This window comes from Sphaerodactylus townsendi, linkage group LG07 (genome assembly GCF_021028975.2).
Source record: "Sphaerodactylus townsendi isolate TG3544 linkage group LG07, MPM_Stown_v2.3, whole genome shotgun sequence".
Taxonomy (NCBI): domain Eukaryota; kingdom Metazoa; phylum Chordata; class Lepidosauria; order Squamata; family Sphaerodactylidae; genus Sphaerodactylus; species Sphaerodactylus townsendi.
In genome coordinates, this window is record NC_059431.1 from 31,705,927 (window position 1) to 31,726,842 (window position 20,916).

Genomic DNA, 20,916 nt, shown 5'->3' on the forward strand with positions numbered 1-20,916 from the left:
GTTAACTGTTCTGCTTTCTGGACCATGCAATTGTTTGCAAGGAATTTGTTGGACCTTAAAGTCTTAGCAGAGTTTGACTTCCAACAAATATCGGGATAACTGAAATCTGCCATTGCTACTACTTCTCTTGTTTGTGAAAGTTTTGTCATCCTCTCCAGGAAGGCATCATTGAAGTCGTCAATCTGGCTTGAGTGTTTGTAATAGACCCCCACAATGAAATCACTGTTGTCTCTCTCCCCCTTAATTTCTACCCAGATGCTCTCAACCTGGCTTCTAGAATTTAAGTCATGGGGTGACTCACAGGTGTAATCATCCCTGACGTATAATGCTACTCCTTCTCCTTTCCTTGTGAGGGTATTTCTCTGAAATGGGTTATACCCCTCAATTGTTACATTCCAATTATGAGAGTCATCCCACCAGGTTTCAGTGATGCCTATTACATCATATTTTCTTTGTTATGTTAAGGATTCAGGTAAGAACATATAATAGAGTAAGTTCCTTACAAGAAAGGGAATCATTTATGTGTAGGTGTGTATTTGTTTTTGAAGTGCTGTGATGGTGGGGATTATTTAAAGTGATGAAAAGAAGGTGACATTTTGAAGCCATGAAAAAACCCTTTTCTAGAAAAAAAGTTCACAAAAATGGAAACATATCTAATATTTCACTTTCTTATGAAATGTAAACTGTTTATAAGTTATAATTTTATAACTTATAACTTTTATAGCTTACTTAAACTGTAAGTTATAATTTTTCATAATTTATGAGATTTAGACATGGAAACTTGTGTTCTTCAAGCTTGTGTTCTACAAGCAAAACTGCAAATATACCCAATAGTATAAAGCGAGAGAGATGCAAAATCCTTCACCTTATGATACCGTACTATATGTATCCTAATTTTTGCCATCTGAAAGGTAGGAGAAAATTTTGTAGTAAACAATAGTACAGCAAGGAGCTCTAAAAATCTCACGGCACAAGTCAAGTGGGACTTAAGAACATAAGAACTAGCCTGCTGGATCAGACCAGAGTCCAGCACTCTGCTACTGGCAGTGGCCCACCAGGTGCCTTTGGGAGCTCATGTGCAGGAGGTGAAAGCAATGGCCTTCTGCTGCTGCTGCTCCTGAGCGCCTGGTCTGCTAAGGCATTTGCAATCTGAGATCAAGGAGGATCAAGATTGATAGCCATAGATCGACTTCTCCATAAATCTGTCCAAGCCCTTTTTAAAGCTATCCAGGTTAGTGGCCATCACCACCTTGACATCAGACAAACATTCAAGGCAGGACAGAGCAGCTGGTGTCCCTCATCCCTGGCTAGAGCTTTCTCCTCTCTGGCAAAAGCTGCCGGCCACAGCTTTTATAGTGCCCCAGGCTGAGCAGCTGCTCTCCCTCAGCCTCTCTATCCTCTTATAGCATCATACACATTATAGCAGATTAAATGGAAAATTAGTCACATTTAAACAATAACTTTGAGGCGATGTCATCAATTGAACATCAGCTTTCAAAAGATCTTTGGTTCAATCCGCAAAATCAGCCACTTATTTATTTATTTAATGCCCTTCCCTGGAAGGCCCATGGCAGTTTACAATAGCAAAAAAAATCCAATAAATACTTTAAAACCACGCATATAGAAATATCATTTAAAACCAAAAAATAATCAGCAAGAACTCTCACAGATTTTCATTCTAATTTAATACATGGGTCCCTTCTACTATTACTATCCCATTATTCAATTTGATATAAATGGCACCCCAGCAGAGGGAGGGGGAGAGCTATTTTGTTGTGTCACCATCACTGCCTTAACCGTATGCCCCAATCTTAAGCCTTGTCTTTTCTTAAACCTTGGAGTGCTGCCTGCTGCCAGTGCTGTAGTATAGATTTTTTATGGGATGGGTTCGGTGACTGAGCAACTATCCGGCTGTTCCATTCCATGCATTGTTTCAAGCAAGCCGGACATGTAATGGGAGGGTTTTGAACCCATGAACCCCCCCCCCCCTTACCTACGTCCCTGGGCCAGTTAGAGTAACCAGTACTGACCACTATGGTCTAAGTCAGCTTTGTGTGATCCATGATCAAATGACAAGATCTAATCCATCCTTGCAAATATGTTGTCACTGTATACAATATATACAGGAATGTTCTTAATTGTTTTACCTTTTCTGGGCCATCACTTTCTGAGTCCTCTAATAACTCACCCTTGAAATTCTCCAGCAATAGGTGTGAAACCTGGAACAGATAATATATCATAAAAGATATAAGGAAAGCCCTTGAGCTCACATAGCATCTTCCCTTATGACTCATTCACGTTATTCTGTTTTCAAGAATTGCAGTTTACATTGGAGGTGTTTCTTAGCAGATTCTGTGGTTTTCTGGCAAGCATATGCCTTTGCAGCTCAGGGAAAGCTGAACGTCAGTTTTGCCCCTTGTAAGAGGAAGAATCCTGAACATGTTCAAAGGCATTACTTTTCTTTTTATCATTACCTTAATTTTTCCAAGTTTCCCTCAGTGAACCAGAAGAGTGCATTTTAAGAAGAAAGCAAATGTGATGCATTGTAGTAACTTTTGTTCCTCGAGATAATATTCTCTTGACTCTCAGAATATACCTATTGTTCCTTATCTCAGAGTCTAATATCCTGCACAGGGAAAAAAATAAAATAATGACTGCTTAGTATAGGTTTATACATTTTAAAGCACTTGTTAATTTGACCCCTTTAGGTTTGATATAAAATCACAGTATAGAGTTGTGGGTATTCCCTTGTAAAGAGTGAACATCATCCAACCAGTCTTTTCCCTAACTAGACTTGGATCTTTAGAGTATTACATCAAATCCCAGAGATTCCAGGTTTAGATCCCTATGCGACTGCATCTTCAGCAAGAACTACTTATTTTGTTTATTTTTAGTTACTCGTCTGCTTTTTATAGTGCTTAGTTGCAGTGTTCTGTTCTGAAACCTTTCAAATTGTAATAATGTGTTATCACTTTGTAAAAGAAGTAGCGGCAAATATTTATGCGTTTCGTTATTTCTTTAGGGCTTAGGAGCAGATAGCAAGAACCTTTATCCTTTCCTCCTCCCAGTTATTCAGTTAAGCACCGATGTTTCCCAGCCCCCGCATGTATATCTTCTCGAAGATGGATTAGAATTGTGGTAAGCTTGCTTCCTTTTGTGTCACTTTCCAGAGGAAAAGCAGTGTTGTTGTTGTCGTTTTTTTTAAAAAAATGGTTTATAAAATTCATATGGTGAGTCAACCATGTTCAGTTACTCAATTAGCATTGCTGCTGTTTCCAGTGAATGAGGTCTAATTTTTAGAGTCAAGCAGAGGAGAGATTAGTTTCCTTACACGGCTTTAAAAATAAGTCTTTGATGTATTGTTGGCATATTGAAATAGGTTAAGGAGCCAGACTAAGTTTAATGCCCCTGCGAAGAATCTTGAATGGATGTTATGGCTCTTGTTTTTGCTCCAGAATAATAGACTGATGTTAATCTTGGGCTGTATACATTTTTCATTCCATTTAGGACAGTGGTTCTCAACCTTCCTAATGCTGCGATCCTTTAATACAGGTCTTCATGTTGTGGTGACCCCCAACCCTAACATTTATCCATTTTACAGATGGAGAACACTGATGCAGAGAGTCTTAGGCGACCCCTGTGAAAAGGTCGTTTGACCCCCAAAGTGGTGGCGACCAGAGGTGGGATCCAACCAGTTCTCACCACTTCTCTAGAAGTGGTTACTAATTTTTTTCTGAGTGCCGAGAAGGGGTTACTAAAGCAACCTCCCTGCCCAATAGGGACTGGAGGTGCATGTGTTCGGCTGCACCACTGTTTGAATCCCACCACCATCGGAACCTGTTATTAAAATTTTTGGATCCCACCACTGGTCGCAACCCACAGGTTGAGAACCACTGACTTAGGAGAATAAGTAGGAAGTTTTGTGCTGTTCCTGCCATCCAGCATATTGATTTAATATAATCATTCCGGATCTCATATGTGGATCTATTAATTTTTTTAGAATAGCATAATGCATAATTTCAGCTTTGTACCTTATCTTTCCATTAAATAACTAGTGTTAGGGGCATGACTGTTTTATGGATCAGGAACTCCTGAACAGTATCTTCAAAAGGTTTTGCCTCAGTTTCCCTAAGATAAGCATTGCTATGTCAGTCCAGGATAGCCTGAGATGAATGACGGAGACCTTATTAAGAATTTCTTGAACCAGTGGCCTGTGAACCACACCTGGGAAAGGTATATCCATTCTAGTTGTCATATCTGCAATAGCTTATATGCCAGCAAAAATGACATTTTTAGTGAAAAGGTGGGAAATCAATCACTGCAGTTGAACATTACATATCCATAGTTTCAAGTTGTTGAACAGAGCCAAGGTATTAAGATTTTAGTTAAGCAAGACAGAACTATGTTGAAGTGAGAGAATAATACCTTAAGAAAAGAAGAGTGAATATGAGGGAGAAAAGAAAAAATGCAGGAAAAGTCTATGAGACATTTAAACTCCATTCATTATCGGACTGCATCCGGTATATTAATTGGCAATATGATAGTGCTTCACTATGGTGCTATTTTTTACCCATCTTCTGCTTACTACTTCAGATTTTATAGGTGATTTTAAAATATAAATATATAAACATCTAAAAATGTTAACCTGTTCAAAATATTGTTTTTAATAAATATGAATGCCAAATTTGGAAACAATTGACCTTGAAAGATTATTACAGTAGAATGCTCTGATTTAATAACTTTTGTTGATTTTAGCAAGTTTTACCAATTGCCCTTATTATTTAGATTAAAGATAAAGGATTGTGGACTGACACTACTATATTTTTTCCACTAGGCTCGTAACATTAGAGAACAGTCCCTGCCTTACTCCAGAACTGCTACGAATTTTTCAGAACATGTCTGCTCTTCTTGGTGAGTGTCAGTATTCTGTGTATGAACTGAAAAGCTATGTTTTGGGTTTATGACTAACCGTATATACTCGTGTATAAGTCGACCCGCATATAAGTCGAGGCACCTAATTTTACCACAAAAAACTGGGAAAACTTATTGACTCGCGTATAAGTCGAGGGTGGGAAATGCAGCAACTACTGGTAAATTTCAAAAATAAAAATAGATACCAATAAAATTACACTAATTGAGGCATCAGTAGGTTAAATGTTTTTGAATATTTATTTCAAAGAAAAACAGTAAACTAGCTCTGTAAGTGGGAAAGGGTGTCAACAAAAACAATATGGTCTCAACAATAAATTTTAAAGTACAAAAACCTTAGCTCAACCAGCAACCAAGCTAAAACACAAGAGTTAAAATCCTTCAAAACTGGATTTTTGGTCAGGGGAGGAATGTTTATGTTAGCAGTAACAACATTTCGGAAAATCTTTAGGAGACCCTCCTGATGATACCACCCAGGTTTGGTGAAGTTTGGTTCAGGGGGTCCAAAGTTATAGACTCTCAAAAGGGTAGCCCCATCTACTATTAGCTCCCATTGGAAACAATGGGGGATGGGGGCACCCACTTTGGGGATCCATAACTTTGGACCCCCTAAACCAAACATCACCAAACCTGGCTGGTATCAGCAAGAGATTATCCTGATGATACCACCAGGGTTTGGTGACGTTTGGTTCAAAATGTAGCCCCATCTACTATAAGCTCCCATTGGAAACAATGGGGGATGGGGCACCCTCTTTGGGGGTCCATAACTTTGGACCCCTTGAACCAAACTTTACCAAACCTGGCTGGTATCATTAGGAGTGTCACCTGATGATATCCTGAAATTTTGGTGCCATTAGCCTAAAAACTGCACCCCCTGGCGGCCGACAAAGTAAAAACCCTGAAATATTTATTAAAATACAGCTGACTTGTGTATAAGTCAAGGGGGACCTTTTCAGCACAAAAAATGTGCTGAAAAACTCGACTCATACATGAGTATATACAGAGAAGTGGTCTGCTGATCCTTACCTTGTTCATCTGTGTAACTCAGGAAAAACATTGTGATAAAATCTGTCAGTACTGGAAAAAGCTGGTGTGTTTTCAGTAACTTAAATAACTTGTGTTTGTCTTCCACATGTATGTTGAGTATTCATCCTAGTGATCTAAAAAAAGGAGCTTCAATCCAGAGAAAAGTTAGAAGAGCTTAAATTTCATTTGAAGTAGTTTAAATGTAAGGTGCTTAGTTGTAGATGCTATAACAATAATGTTTGGATTACAGATTAATGTTTGGATTACAGACTATTTTGTATTTTAAAAAAGGAGACAAATCAATGCACTTCAGGATTTTTATTTTTCAGTTCAAAGATAAAAATTGCCACATATTTATTTTTTTTATTGACCACAAATAATTTTCTTGAAAATGTTGCAAAGTACTTATGTCTTTTACTGGTATCTATATCCTGCCATTATAGTAGCTGCAGTCCAGTTCCCTATTTGCTTAGCTTCAACAAGGTTGCTATATTATTTGAGCACATGAATTTGCATTATGCTGACTATTGTTTCATTAACTTGGTATTGTTCACTGTAAATGGCAATTGCTGCCAGGTGAGGGGAGGGACTGTGACTCAGTGGCAGAGCATCTGATTGGCATTCAGAAGGTCCAAGTTCCAACTCCTGGCATCTCAGTTAAAAGGATTGGGTTGCAGATGGTATGAAAGACTTCTGCCTGAGACCCTGGAGAGCCAGTTTGATCAAACAGTACTGACTTTGATGGACTGCCTGTCTGATTTGCTGTAAAGCAAGCTTCATGTCTTCAAGGAAAGGCCTTTCTCAGCACTAGCCACCTAAGAACCTTTTAACTAAAGATACCATGGATTGAAACTGGAGTTTTCTGCATGCAAAGTATGTGTTCTGCCATTGAGCCGCAGCCGCTCTCTGAAAATACAGAGCATCTTCTTTTCAACTATGACACTGTAAACCTTCCTCATCTGCTTTGTCCCATCTCTATTTCTGCAGATGTAACTGGTGGCTTTTTTGGTAAGGCTGTCCATATAACCAGGGGAGGGCACGCAGGCAGATACTTTGAGAAACTTTGGCATCCTCAGAAATATGACAAGAGTCTAGGCTTGACAGTAAAGATGGTTTTATATGGAATAACTTACAGTTGTTGGGAATATGTAGAAAATTAATTGTGTCCAGACCCAGCACCTGTACCTGGCCTGGTCAGGACTCAACTTGTCTAGATGCAAATGAATGGAGTACCCTTCCAAGAGTCAAAGAGGCCATGAGAGGAGTAAGCCTGGGATCCACCTGGCCAAAGCAACACCATTGGGAAGAGAGTTGCTTGCAGAGATGACCCAACTGAGAGAGGGTAGTAATACTATCACCATTGTTTCTAAGTTATTTGGCCAGTTTGTATTTAGTTGGTTTGGAGTATACTTGCTGTACTCAATAGTTACATTTGTTTTAGCTGGCAAGATCTTCGTTTAAATTAGTTGCATGCTGTCACTGCATCGTCTCATTCTGTTGTTTCTGTGCTGTTATTTAAACTCTCAGTACTGTAGACATTGTTATACCTGTAGTGAAGTGCACAAGAACAATGTGTTTGATCATCAACAAGCTGACTTTCTTATGAATATCTGAGACATACAATTTATGTCAGTATTACTTCTGATTTTAGCTAGATCATATACAAGTTAAAAATTCATAACATTTCATTCCTAGCTGTCTGGTTTGAATAAGATGACAGTTCCTTAATTAAAGGAGTGACATATTGCCAGAGAGGTGCAAACCATTGTGTGAATGTGTTAAATATACTGAAATGTTTGGCAAAGACTTCTTAATAGCATTCTTGAGGATCAAGGTGTTTTTTGGAAGGTAGGGGGGTACTAAGAGCAGTTAGTTCAGTAAAGGCATTTATTGTTCCTCAGTTCTCCACAGCAGAGTATCTGTAGAGAGCTGGTGTGGTGCAGTGGTTAAGAGTGGCAGACTCTTATCTGGTGAGCTGGATTTGTTTTTCCACTCCTACGCATGAAGCTTGCTGGGTGACCTTGGGCTACTCATAGTTCTCTCTCATCAGCCCCACCTACCTCACAAGATGTCTGATGTGAGGAGGGGAAGGGATGTGACAGAAAACAGATTGCTGTGACATACTTTTCCCATTTCATGAATGCTTGAAGTATTTGTGTTGATGTAAAAAAATAAACAACCCTCTTTCATGACAAAAGCAGACCTGTTCTCTTTTTAGATCACTTCCTTCAAAGTTCCAAGTGATGGCCAGTGCTGATTTTATAACTGACAGTCCAGAGCTTTCACAGTGTTTCTTGCCAAGTGGGGAAGCACATGGCAGTGACAGCATCATTCCTGATTTCCTTACCTGTCAGATGCAGGCAGTGTTGAGATGAAGATGATGTCTTAGCTGTTAGTTTGTTTTTAACTGACTAAAAGTATCCTAATCTCCATGCAACATCAAATCAATTTAAAAACAAAGTACAAATCTATATGAATTCTATATCAAATAATTTATTTGGTACATCTTTATTCCTCTGTACTTTTAATAAACCTTAACCACACAGATTATTCTGGGACAGGTCGTGTTCGACTCTGCACATTTAATCAAAATGTAGTCCTTTAATTCCACTGTTCTCTTGTTCTCTCACACAAACCCGGGCGGATCAGTAACGTGGCATCTAGTGTGGTTGGCAGTTGAACAACAGTTCCATTGCCCAGTAGTAAAAAGGACTAATTATTGGCTTAGTTAAAGTTCCTGAAAGGAACTTGACATCCAAAACCCACTGAACCAATGAGTGTGATCTTGTTAAATATTTTGCAAGTAAATCCAATAGGGTGTTTGTTTGTTCTCTCAATTTTTGACATACAATAACTTATTGTTGTATTAAACTTTGATGTCAAATATAGATGTTTTCAGAAAGATCATAAACATATTTTTTTTCAAATAGACAAAATTTGTACCATAGGATGCAGTGAGAAGGAAGGGGTCCTCAAATGTACAGCCAACCCCAGGGGTCCTTAGTTTTACAAAGTCCTCAATAAACATATGGATATGAAATTATTTCATTCTTTGCTGCAAATAGAAGAGCAGAATCAGTTGTGAATTAGCTGTAGAGGTGGATGATTTACAGCTTTGTCTACTCAGTGTACTCCAGGGTAGTATACTTTATACTGCAATAGAGCACATTCTATGCTTTAAAAAACATTTTCTGTTAAGATTAGTGGAATTCTTTGGCATTCTTTGGCATATATAAGCAAAGATACAGATATTTCTGACTGTGTGTGATCTAATTGACAGCCCTTTCCCTCTGATGCTAGTTTCTGGGGTCCCATACTTCCTAGCCTATCTTTTCTGAGATCAGAGCTAGACACAAACTAAAACAGAACAGAATAGCAGTCATGGATTCGCAGCATGTCAAATGCCCCAGCATCAAAATCTCCCTTTCCATAGAATTGCCAAATGCACACAGTTTTTCTTTTGAAGTTGTACTAGCTGTGCGTACTAGCTTGTCAGTTCCAGTTGACCACTTTCTTTAGGTTATTAATGAGACTTTTAGATGTATAATTACATCAAATGGTATCCAGTAAACATGCCTGCCTTGTTGAAATTTCTTTTAAAGCTCTACTTGGATGGGTGGCCAAGATAGTTTTAAGAATATTTCTAGTGTCATTGGTCTCTCATTGAAGGAGCTGTCTATAAAAGTTCTGTGACTCTGATTTCAACTTGCACACTGCTTTCCAACATTGAAGTTAGATGCTTATAACGACATTTGCAAATTAACTCTACCTGGATGAACTTGGCTGCCATAGAATAGTTTGTTAATTGGGTCACTTGAATCAGTAGCTTACAACCACCAGGAAACAGCTGAGCTCAGCAGCCACCTGCTGCCAGGTTTGGCTGTATGGGACTGTTTTGTTAGGATTAACACATGCACACCCACCCAAACAGTAGTGCAACTCATGTCTACTTTCCAGTGGTGGCTGATGAAACGAGCAGTTTTGCAGTGGTGCTGTTTATGCACTATGGTGGCATATTAGAACTAAAAATAATTGATAACACATAAGATAATTTTAGCATAAGGCTATTGAACTATGCTAATTAGAGCATGAGCGAGAAACAGACTCCTTTTCAGCTTTCTGAAATGTAGCTGCAAGTGTAGCATTATGACCTTTCTTTTACAGTGCAATTTGTACCGTGAAAGGATAGAGGTATTTGCATGATCTTTTACCTGGTACCTCAAAGCCTGAATGCTAGAGTAGGTGTGTGTATATACATACTTTTTGAGATTTTTGATGAATTTTAGAATGTAACAATCAGTTGTTCCAAGTACAAGCTTCTGGATTTGTAATTTTTTGTATGAATATAAATCATGCATGAGTAAGGGTTTCTAGAATAATTGTAAGACCAAAACTTGACATAAAAATGGTGTGTAAAATGTCTTCCATCACCATGTTTATTAATAGTGTGTTAGCTTGTGGCAAAGCCCTTGACATTTTCTAATTTTTATTTTTGTAGAGTTAAGTTCAGAAAACCTCAGAACCTGCTTTAAGATCATCAATGGCTATATCTTCTTATCTCCTTCAGAATTTCTTCAGGTATGTGTTAGGTTCGTTATGATACATTCTGTGAAATCTGGGAAGCACTCCTTGCACCAGCCAACTCTATATTAAGGCAGGGCGGTCAGCAGAGTTCTAGTTTTTAAGATAATTTTCAAAGTGAGATGAACTGTGGTTTGGAGCTCTCTTTCATTCTGAGAGTATGTGATTATGGTAATGGTGTGAGATTGCATGGCTGAGGGTGATAATAGTAACCCAGTATGCATACTGATAACTTTTAATTCACATATATACACTTTAACAATAATGGGGTAGAGATTGCCAATCATACTTCTAAGGCAGCAGGTCCTTAGGCAGCAGGTCCTGCTTCATGCTACTTTTTAATAAGATATTGATCATCTCTTGATCCCGGAACAAAAAAAAAATCATGCGGTGCCTAGAACTGCCAGCAGGGGGACTATCTGCAGACACTTTCCCAACATTTTTATTTCTCTCCCATCCCAGGGTTAAGATATAGGTGGTGTATCTATAACTACCTCTATGTCATGTTATATCCAGCCATGTATTTAGCGGGTTTAGCTGACATGCTGGTAGCATTTATTAGACTACTTAAAATATATTGTGTGCCTGAGGCTGTGGGATTGAAAGCAAGTAAATCTGTATTTTAAAGGCAGCCTTCCCAAACCCAACACTGTTCATTCCATCAAAGTGGTTTCTTATTGAATATTAGAATAGTGGAAAGTTGATAGACCTTCTATTGTGCATAAATTTAGCAAAGCTCTACACATACAATAGTGAAAATAGTTGCTGTTACTTCAAATCATAACTGTACAAGATACCAATATTGATACTCCTTAAATACAATCTTGGAAATCACTTTACATATCTTCTGTTTTCTCAGTAATTATTCATATAGCATTCAAGTGGTTTAATTGATTCTTATCCTAATGTGAGGAAAGATAAACCAACCGTCTCATTTCTCTTTTGAAGAAATCTCACGAAAGGGAGAGAAAAGGACATTAATCCTATCACAGTGTCCCAAGTATTTCAGCCCAGTTGCATAGAAATAGTTAATTCTTGGTAGAGATTTTTTTTGGCCCAGACATATCTGACCAATATCAGAAGGAAAAAAACACACACAAGATCATTTTCTTAAAGTAGTAACAAATCAGATTAGAAACAGTATTTGCCCCTGTTAAGTGTAAAAGCTACAGTGATAGATGTTCCTTTATTCGAGGGGGTTCATATTTTTTCTCTTGCGTCCAGTGACTCCAGACTACATATCAGTCTTGAAAAATAGCAGTGTAGAATCAATATTTTTATGGTGTGGCTGGTGAAATGTCTTTTATTGCTTACATCAGTTCTATAAATGTAAAATTCTGTTTGTGCTGCATACTGAAGAAAATGGCACAGGAAAGGATGACAAAAATGTCGCTTCCAATTTCTAGCTTGCTATGCGGAAGAACTTAGAGATTGTTTATAAAACTAAGTTTGATGTCTCATTAAAATTGAAAAATACCATGTACAGCTCATTGGGACAGTACAGTATGCATTTCTGTTGACTGAGTTGTGTTTTCGGTATTAATTTAAATGTCGGACTTGTTGTCCCCAAACCATTATTAGTTACTTGTAGTTTAACAAGTACTAAAGTGTGAATGGAACTGGTTTCAAAAATATGCATTTTGTGTGTTTTGATCTGGGCTACTTTTAATGTTAGGTCAACGCAACTGAACTCTGCAAATCATTTTGCGAGATCTTAAAAGACATAACCACTGAGGGTCAAGTTCAAGTATTAAAGGTATTGTACGTTTACATATGGTTAATGCTGCTTGTACTTTGCATCCAGAAAAAATTGATTTTGTTAGTAAGAATTAGATTTTAATGGTGTTCATTGTTGTGGGTTACAATGTCCTTATGATGTTTTAAATTTTCTTTCCTTATTTAGGAATTTCCATCCTAATTGAGTTTCTTTTTTAAAACCTAGCAAAATAAAGTCAGTGACAGAAATTTTCAATAAAATTAAAAGTTAAAAGCCCTATCACAAAGATCAATAAGTTATATAAAAAGTATTATATGCTAAATGCTAAAACAATAAGCAGTTTTAGAATGAAAACCAACTAGGAAACAGTGCCACAGTGTATAACCAGGGTAAATATTACGCAGCTAGCCATCAGTGGGGGCCTGGAAAGAGAAAAATGTCTTCTCTTGTCTGAAAAACAGATGACAAATAATTGTGCGGAGGAAATTCTCTACTGCAGGGCAGTTTCGTATGGGTGAGTTTGTTGAAAAAAATATATAAATAGGTAAGACTTGCACTCTATTGAATATCTGTCAGAGTGTTCTCTATTAAGCATACAGTTGTGTGCTTTCTCTTTCCATCTTTCAAAATGTCACATAGGGACCATTTAAAGAAGATAGTATTCAATAATACAGCTACAGACAATCCTCAGTTCTGCACTTGAATTTGAAAAACTAGAGCAAAGGGAAGACAGACTCTTGATGTCTGCCGGTGCTAAGGAAGAGAGGAAAGAAAGGAATTTAATGAAATTGAATGGCGGGGCAGGGGGAGGGGGCATGTTGCATCATATACAAAAGTAGAAATGAAAAGAACTGATAATGAAGACTTGCTTGCAAAGAAGAGATAGAAGGTAGTTTAAGGGAAGAAGGAAAGAGAAATGATAGAAACGGAATAGGGTTGGGTATATAAGCTGGGTGAGGGGTATTAATTGTGATATGAGTTCTGTTTATGAGATACCAAATTTTGTAGTAAAGCAGATTCCATGTATGTGTAGTAAGCAGAAATGTTTGGTCCAGATGACTCTACAGAAGCTATTTATCGTATAAACTCGTGTATAAGCTGACTCGTGCATAAGCCGAGGCACCTTATTTTACTACCAAAACCTGGGAAAACGTATTGACTCATGTATAAGCCGAAGGTGGGAAGCCGGGAGGCAGAGGGAGCTCCTTATTTGGGCAGTGACTCCCCTGATGTCATTGCCCAAATAAGGAGCTCCCTCCACCTCCTGGCTGGGTTTGAGGAAGCCCAGACAGCCGGGAGGTGGAGGGAGCTCCTTATTTGGGCAATGACATCAGGGGGAGTCACTGCCCAAATAAGGAGCTTCCTCCACCTCCGGGCAGGCTGGGCTTCCTCAAACCCAGCCAGGTGGTGGAGGGAGCTCCTTATTTGGGCAATGACATCAGGGGGAGTCACTGCCCAAATAAGGAGCTCCCTCTGCCTCCCGGGGTTTGAGGAATCCTAGCCAGAATTCCCCTTCACCCTCCGAGGAGGGCAGCAACAAGCGGCTTGTGCAGTCGCAGGGAGGTTGCCCCGGCCATGCCCCCAGCCTCGGCAGAGGCCTGAAGAGCCGGCTGGTAAGCAGTGACTCGTGTATAAGCCGAGGGGGCATTTTTCAGCCTTAAAACAGGGCTGAAAAACCCGGCTTATACACGAGTATATATGGTAACTGAAAATACAGAATTCTTTTCACAGAATGTGTAAATGTAGTGATTGTATCCTAGAAACTGTTGCCACTTCAGCCTGCTTGAGACAAAACAGGTATTGCTGAAGGCTTTCTGTTGCTGGGGGATCTAAATTTGCAAGCCTTTTTAGTGTATGCGTTCTCTGGAAAACCAGAAGAAGATGATGTACAAATTAATATAGATATTGGAAAAAAGAAAGCATTGTTTGCAAAACTGATAGTTTTACCATGGTCTTTTACCATGATTGTTTTTAAGTCTTTGTTGTGATGTGCATTATTAATAATAAATGGAATTTAACATAATTATTCAGGTTAAAGTCTTCAAGCAAGTAAATTTTTCTAAAAGCAGTGACAACAGTCATTACATTCATAGATTTTTTTCCCTATGGAATTCAGGTTTTGTGTTATTCACTGTAAAACTGGAAGGAAATAATAATTTCTTTCTCATATATAATTGTAACCCACTGAACAACCATATCAAATAATCTATAAAACTAATGTAGCCCAGTTCAAAAGCTCACATTGAAAACACTTTGTTAAAACATCTCCTCAATCCCTCCCATTTCCTTTCTACTTAATTTTCTTCCCTTTTCTATCCTTTTTTTTTTCTCCCGAGCCACTATGAATGGAGTTGTGGATATGGTCTTGTTAGCCCTCCCTTTAGGCTGTTGCTGACATGAATTTTATACAATTTTAACGTACCAATTGTGTTTTTATGTTGTTCGGTGCTCTGAGCCGACATGGGGAAGGCTGTTTTATAAATATAATAATAATAATCCCTGCAGATTATGCATGTGTAAAAAGAAAAGTTTCAGACTGCTCTGAAGACAGTGAAGAGGCTGTCCTCCTCACTGCTGTATGAATTCCAAAAACTAAAAGCTTCAAGCAAAACAAAATTAAAAAAAAAAGTTTGGTTAGACTCCGCAGGCATGTGAAGCTCTTACCTTTCAAGTATATAGGTCTCGTACTATGAAATATTAATACTAGCACCTGGAATTGAATCTGTTATCAAATTGCATCGCAGTTACACAGCTTGAGCGTACTCCTGGTTCCCAGTCAGTCAAAGGCATGCAATAAAGTTTGGAGGTTACTGATCTATGGATCAGCATGGCAAGATATGTTGTTTTTACATAGACACTTGGAACAAGATGGCAACAATAACAAAGTGTTTATCAAAATTTAGGTCTTGATACAGGAAAATCCCAAATTTCCTTCCTTAGGTCAGTAGATATCATAACATAACAATTGATTTTAGTGTCCTCTGATATCATCTGACTATCATTATCTCCTCCAACTTGTCTGGATTCAGCTTCTGTTTTTCCATTGCCATCGTCTTAAAATTGTGAAAAAACTGATCAACCCTGCAGGTAGCAGCTCCTTGTTGCTTTGTTAAAATAACGCAGGGTTGAGTATTATCAGCATATTGCGAGCAACAGACTTATTCAGGAAATGCAAATAGATATTGAACAAAATTGGAGAAAATATTAATAACTGATAACTTTTGTTTTAAACATTTGTAACTCAGGTGGGTAGGTAGCATTCTTAGTTAAAAGTCCAGTAGGATTAAAAAAATCTTCACCTGATGCCAGAACGACAACAGATCTAGTGCTCAGTGAGCATCCAAGAAGAGGGTGTTCAGAAGCTCTGTGTTCCCAGCCACCAATCTTGAAAGAGGCAGAAAGACATAGAAGGGCTTCAGATGGTGATATTGGTGAACTCAGGAGGAATGGTTTCCAAAGACCACCTCCTGCAGTCTTCTACAAAGGAAGGAGCAAAACCACTGGAAGGCTAGCCCTATGATATCCTCCTAATGTTCCATGTGGTGTAATAGTATATCATCCACCATGTTGAAAGCAACAGGTTGTTCTAATAACATTAATATAGAGACATTGCCTCTCTCCATCTCCTGACTTGGGCCGTTTCTGCAGGGCCAGAGGCAGCAGCTTCCCACCGGCTTAAATTAAGCTGGTGGAGCATTGGGACCATTTGCACAGTCTCATGTGGGCAGTCCCGATGCTGCCGCTGCCCGCAGGGAGCCACCCAGGGTGTGAGGAAGACACCCTGGGGGTTGGAGGGCAGCGTGAGCGTGTCTTTCCAGCTGTCCGGAGCTGCACAGGAAGCAAAGGTAAGTGTCTTCTTCACACCAGAGTGGCCAAAAGTTCACACTGCGCCGGCTGGAAGATGGCGCTTTTGGAAAAACTTGCTCCAGATGCAGCAGCGCCAGCTGTGGAAACAGCACCCCAGGAATGGTGTTTTTTCCCATCCCTAGGGCGCTGTTTTTTTGGCCGTGCGAAAAAGGCCATAGAAATTGAGTTTTTAGGGTTGTCTCTGTCCCATAGCCCAGATTGAAGTCAGATTTAAAGGGGTCAAGGAAAAAGAGATTTTAAGTTATAAAAGCCTGGAGTTGCTGAGCTACTACGTGCCCCATCGCCTTTCCTCAATATAGAAGCTTTGAAATGGGTCTGAAATTGACCAGATCCTCCTCGTTATCCTTGACTTCTTCAGTAAGGGGTAGATTGCAACCGCTTTGAGAGCGGAGGGAAATTCATTCTCTTTTAGAGGTTTCAATTATTTCATCTAGTGCCTTCTCTCATTCGTGATGACAGGATTTTACAAGTCACAATCCAATTTGCACGTGGTCGCCTTCATAGTACAGTGTAACCTGTCTATCTCTGAACCATCAGTATGAAACAATCCATACCATCACGACCCAAGAACATCACACGCACACATACCTCCACATAGCTTCTGAATTTGCAATTAAACACATTTCTAAGTACTGAAAATCAGACTTTGTGTGCACACTGGTGTTTGGCTGCACTGTTTTTCTAGACCTGAACGGTTAGGTTTACTGTATATACTCGCATATAAGTTGAATTTTTCAGCACATTTTTTGTGCTGAAAAAGCCCCCCTCGACTTATACGCGAGTCAGGTGTATTTAAAAAAAATTTTTTTAGGGTTTTTACTTTGTCAGCCGCCAGGGGGCACAGTTTTTAGGCTAGCAGCACCAAAATTTCAGGGATTTTTCAAGAGACTCTCCTGATGATACCACCCAAGTTTGGTAAAGTTTGGTTCAGCGGGTCCAAATGGGAGCTAATAGTAGATGGGGCTGCATTTTCTATTTTTTATTTATTTATTTTCAGATTTATATACCACCCAACCCCCGAAGGGTCTTTGGACCCCCTGAACCAAACTTCACCAAACCTGGGTGGTATCATCAGGAGGGTCTCCTAAAGATTCTCTGAAATGTTGTTACTGCTAACATAAACATTCCTCCCCTGACCAAAAATCCAGTTTTGAAGGATTTTAACTCTTGTGTTTTAGCTTGGTTGCTGATTGAGCTAAGGTTTTTGTACTTTTAAAGTTGTTGTTGAGACCATATTGTTTTTGTTGACCCTCTTTTCTATTTACAGAGCTAGTTTACTGTTTTTCTTTGAAATAAATATTCAAAAACATTTAACCTACTGATGCCTCAATTAATGTAATTTTATTGGTATCTATTTTTATTTTTGAAATTTACCAGTAGCTGCTGCATTTCCCACCCTCAACTTATACGCGAGTCAATAAGTTTTCCCAGTTTTTTGTGGTAAAATTAGGTGCCTCGACTTATATGCTGGTCGACTTATACACGAATATATATGGTATATGCAGTTTGTATATAAAGCACAGTAGGGAAAAAGACTAATAATTTCTTCAAGGAAATCTGTCACGTGAATCAGATTTATACTGAGAAGTATGCAAGCTAGTAGATTACGAACAGTCCCATCCATTAGGCCGGGTGCCCGGCTATGATGACACAGCCACCCTGCCACGCTGCTCCAAGGAGGCTTCCCAGCAGCTTGGGAAGGCTGAAAATGCAAAAAAGCCTCCCTGCTGTCCAGAAGCCATTATTGGGCTTAATGCCCTTGCACCTTTGCAGTGGCGTAAGTCCAAAGCCATGGCCACCACCGCAGCGAGGGCAGTGGCCAGGTGGAAGCCAACTAGCCTCGGCTTCTACCCTGGACCATTCCTGCTGTGCTGATGGCAGGGGTACAGGGACGCTAGCACAGTATTCAGCATCACATTACACTTCAAGAGTGGGCCGCCACTGTTGTCCACCAGCGAATTCACCCCTCTGTAGATGGGGCTGTAAATTCTCTATTAGTTAGATGCATATTGCAAGATTTGTGTGGAAGTGTCTTTATAAATGAATAAAAAGCAGTAGGCTTGCTTGATTTTCCTTCCTAAAGTAGTATAGACTAATGGAACTATAAAGACCAATTTGGTTGATGGTTAAATTGTGTTTTTGGTCTGGTAATCATTACCTCTGCTGAAGTCCACTGGTCTTCGTTTCTTTGCCAGTTACAATAGAGTGCAATACAGCATATGTAAATGTACAATGAAGCTTTCTAAGCAGAGTCCCAGGGAAACATGTGCGAGGGTATATGTAATGATGGTAGCAAAAGTTCTATTTTTAAAGAAAAACAGGTACATTAAATAAAGCCATTGTCTTAAGTACTTTTCAGATAAAGCCTGTCTTCTTATTTTCAGGTGGTAGAAAATGTTCTCAAAGTGAATCCAGTATTGGGCCCTGACCTATTTCAGCCTCTTCTGCCATCGGTGTTTCGTGGAATTATAAGTGGAGAAGTAAGAGTTCTTTAATCCTATTATGTTCCCTTGTTACATATTTTTATCCACATTGTTTTTTAAAAAAATATTTAAGTATAGAACAATAGGGTGTCATCAAATATATTTCTGATAAACATTATTTACGTCCACTTTTCTTCTGTTGTATATAATCATTTGCCAAAATCTTTTTTTTACTCAATTTTTTTTTTACTCAATTCACCAAGTGAATTTAGGACTGACTGTAATGAATTTTGAAATGTCAGTTTCTAACTTGATACTTCAGCTGCAGTGCTACTCTGGACAGCAATGAAATGTTCCTGACACTTGAGATATCAATAGATTTCGTATCCAATACACTGAACACAAGTAGCATAGAGTTAATTCAGGGTTGGATACTGTGATCTTTGAGTGTGAGAATATTCTTCTGTTTCCCCTTGCTATCCCTGGCCGAATCTTTTACCATCCTACCACTGTCCTTGTCTTCATGGACCCAAGAGGAAGTGGGGATCTGGTGTGTGTGTGTGTGTGTGTGTATTTGAGAGACAGAGAGAGAAGGGGAGGGGGAGGGAGGGGGGGCTTCCGCCTACTTGTAGAGCAGGTAGGTTCCTGCCATCACTGAAACATATCTACCCTTCAGCTTTCCTCTGAGTGATCTGAGTCACAGAAAGGGTGCTGCCTGTGTGTGCATAAGCGGTTACTCGCTTCCCTCTTGTCAGCCTGCTATCTCTGTAAGCCATTCTAGGTGGTGTCTGCATTCACAGGTGGCATCTGCATGCACATTCTGTAGGCAATAGTAGGGGAATCTTTTCTCATCTGCTAATGCAGCATTTGGCATAAGAAGATCCTTATTCAGCTATAAACTGAATGGAGTCCTTCCAGTATGACTCTGTGTTTGTACATCTTAGAAATTTTGTGCATGTTAGAAAATTGCCTTCTGCTTACCTACAGAGAGAAATTTTGTCTGGATGTCAATTCTCAGAAGGAAGCTCCCCATAACTTAATATTTTTGCTTTGACCATGCTTATAGACACACTTGATGGAGGTAAACAACATAAGAGGAACGGCATAGTTTGTTCTCCATTGTGTTGCTCTGTTGCTTTTTTCTCTTTGTGTTATTGCAGTTGCTATGTTGTTCTTACCAGTTTTGAACTGGGGGTTGAAGGATTGCAGGTTCAGTCTGGTGAATGCATGCATGTATGTGTACGTCTTTGACACATTTCTGCTAAAAAACTCTCAGCATTTTATGTATGTAAATGATGTCAAGTCGTAGCCAACATATGGTGACCCTGACCAAGGGGCTTTCAAGGCAAATCAGAACCAGAGGCTATTTGTCATTGTCTTCCTCTGCAGAGTCCAAGCCATTTCCACACGAGCGGATAACAACGCCCCAGAGGTGGTAAAAACACCGTCTCTGGGGAGGTGTTCACACAACTGGTGCCTCGCCAACTCCAAGTGGCGTGAAGACCCCTTTTTTGAACCTCGCTCCCTGAGCTAGGTTTTTTGAAAGTGGCGTCTTCCACCCGCTGCCATGTGAACGGCAGTGGGTGGAAGCCGCCATTTACCCCAAATGGCTCCTTACCTTCTCCTGTCTTTTGGCGCTCTGTGGAGGCGAGGGGACACGCCTCCTGGCCTCTGTCGCTGCAGCCGTCGCTCTGGCCATCGGGGGCATGTCCCCTGGCCTCCACAGAGCACCGGAAGACAGGAGAAGGTAAGGAGCTGTTTGGGGACGGCGTAGCCTGTGCGAAGGCTGCGCCGTTGGCGCCGCACCCAGCAGGACTGTCTGTGCGAACGGTCTTGGGGGGTCCATCGGCATAAACTATGCCAATGCACCCCCGCTCAGCTGGCAGTGCGGAAACGGCCCTAGATGGAAGACTTTTCTTCTATCTAAGCACAGATCCTGCTTAGCTTCTGAGATCTAACAAGATTGGGCTATACCATACCATTGCACATCCCCCTGGCCAATCTTATGAAATAGCTATTCAAAGCCCTCCTGTGTTCAACTTTCCTCCTTTCTCCCCATGAGTCATATGATCTTTCTTCTATAGTCTTTTTTACCAGTCTGAAAAATTGCATCATAATGCTATCAGTTATCTCTCACAACTCTTTAAGCCCATGAAAGTTGATCACGTTAGTAGCATGGCACTCCTTCTTTCTGGTTTCAAGAGTTGTGCAGAAAAGTGTCATGCAGCGCTGCTTTGCACAGTTCTTACACTTATGCACAAAGAGCACTGACAGAAAGCATCATGTGAGTCAGCCCAAGCAATTGTTTCGTGCTCAGGCAGGCAGTTATCCATGTTTCTTGAATTCCCTGGATCCTACATCTTCATCATTCAT

General features: G+C 39.7%; 1 protein-coding gene across 1 annotated transcript in view; it reads left to right on the plus strand.

Moving 5' to 3' along the window:
- Positions 1 to 20,916, plus strand: part of IPO11 (importin 11) — a 100,120-nt gene that overhangs the window by 46,943 nt on the left and 32,261 nt on the right. The window contains exons 21-25 of the mRNA XM_048503974.1: positions 3,023 to 3,138; positions 4,835 to 4,911; positions 10,454 to 10,533; positions 12,212 to 12,292; positions 18,505 to 18,600. Of these exons, the coding sequence (XP_048359931.1) occupies positions 3,023 to 3,138; positions 4,835 to 4,911; positions 10,454 to 10,533; positions 12,212 to 12,292; positions 18,505 to 18,600 (450 nt within the window). The remainder of the gene's footprint in view (positions 1 to 3,022; positions 3,139 to 4,834; positions 4,912 to 10,453; positions 10,534 to 12,211; positions 12,293 to 18,504; positions 18,601 to 20,916) is intronic.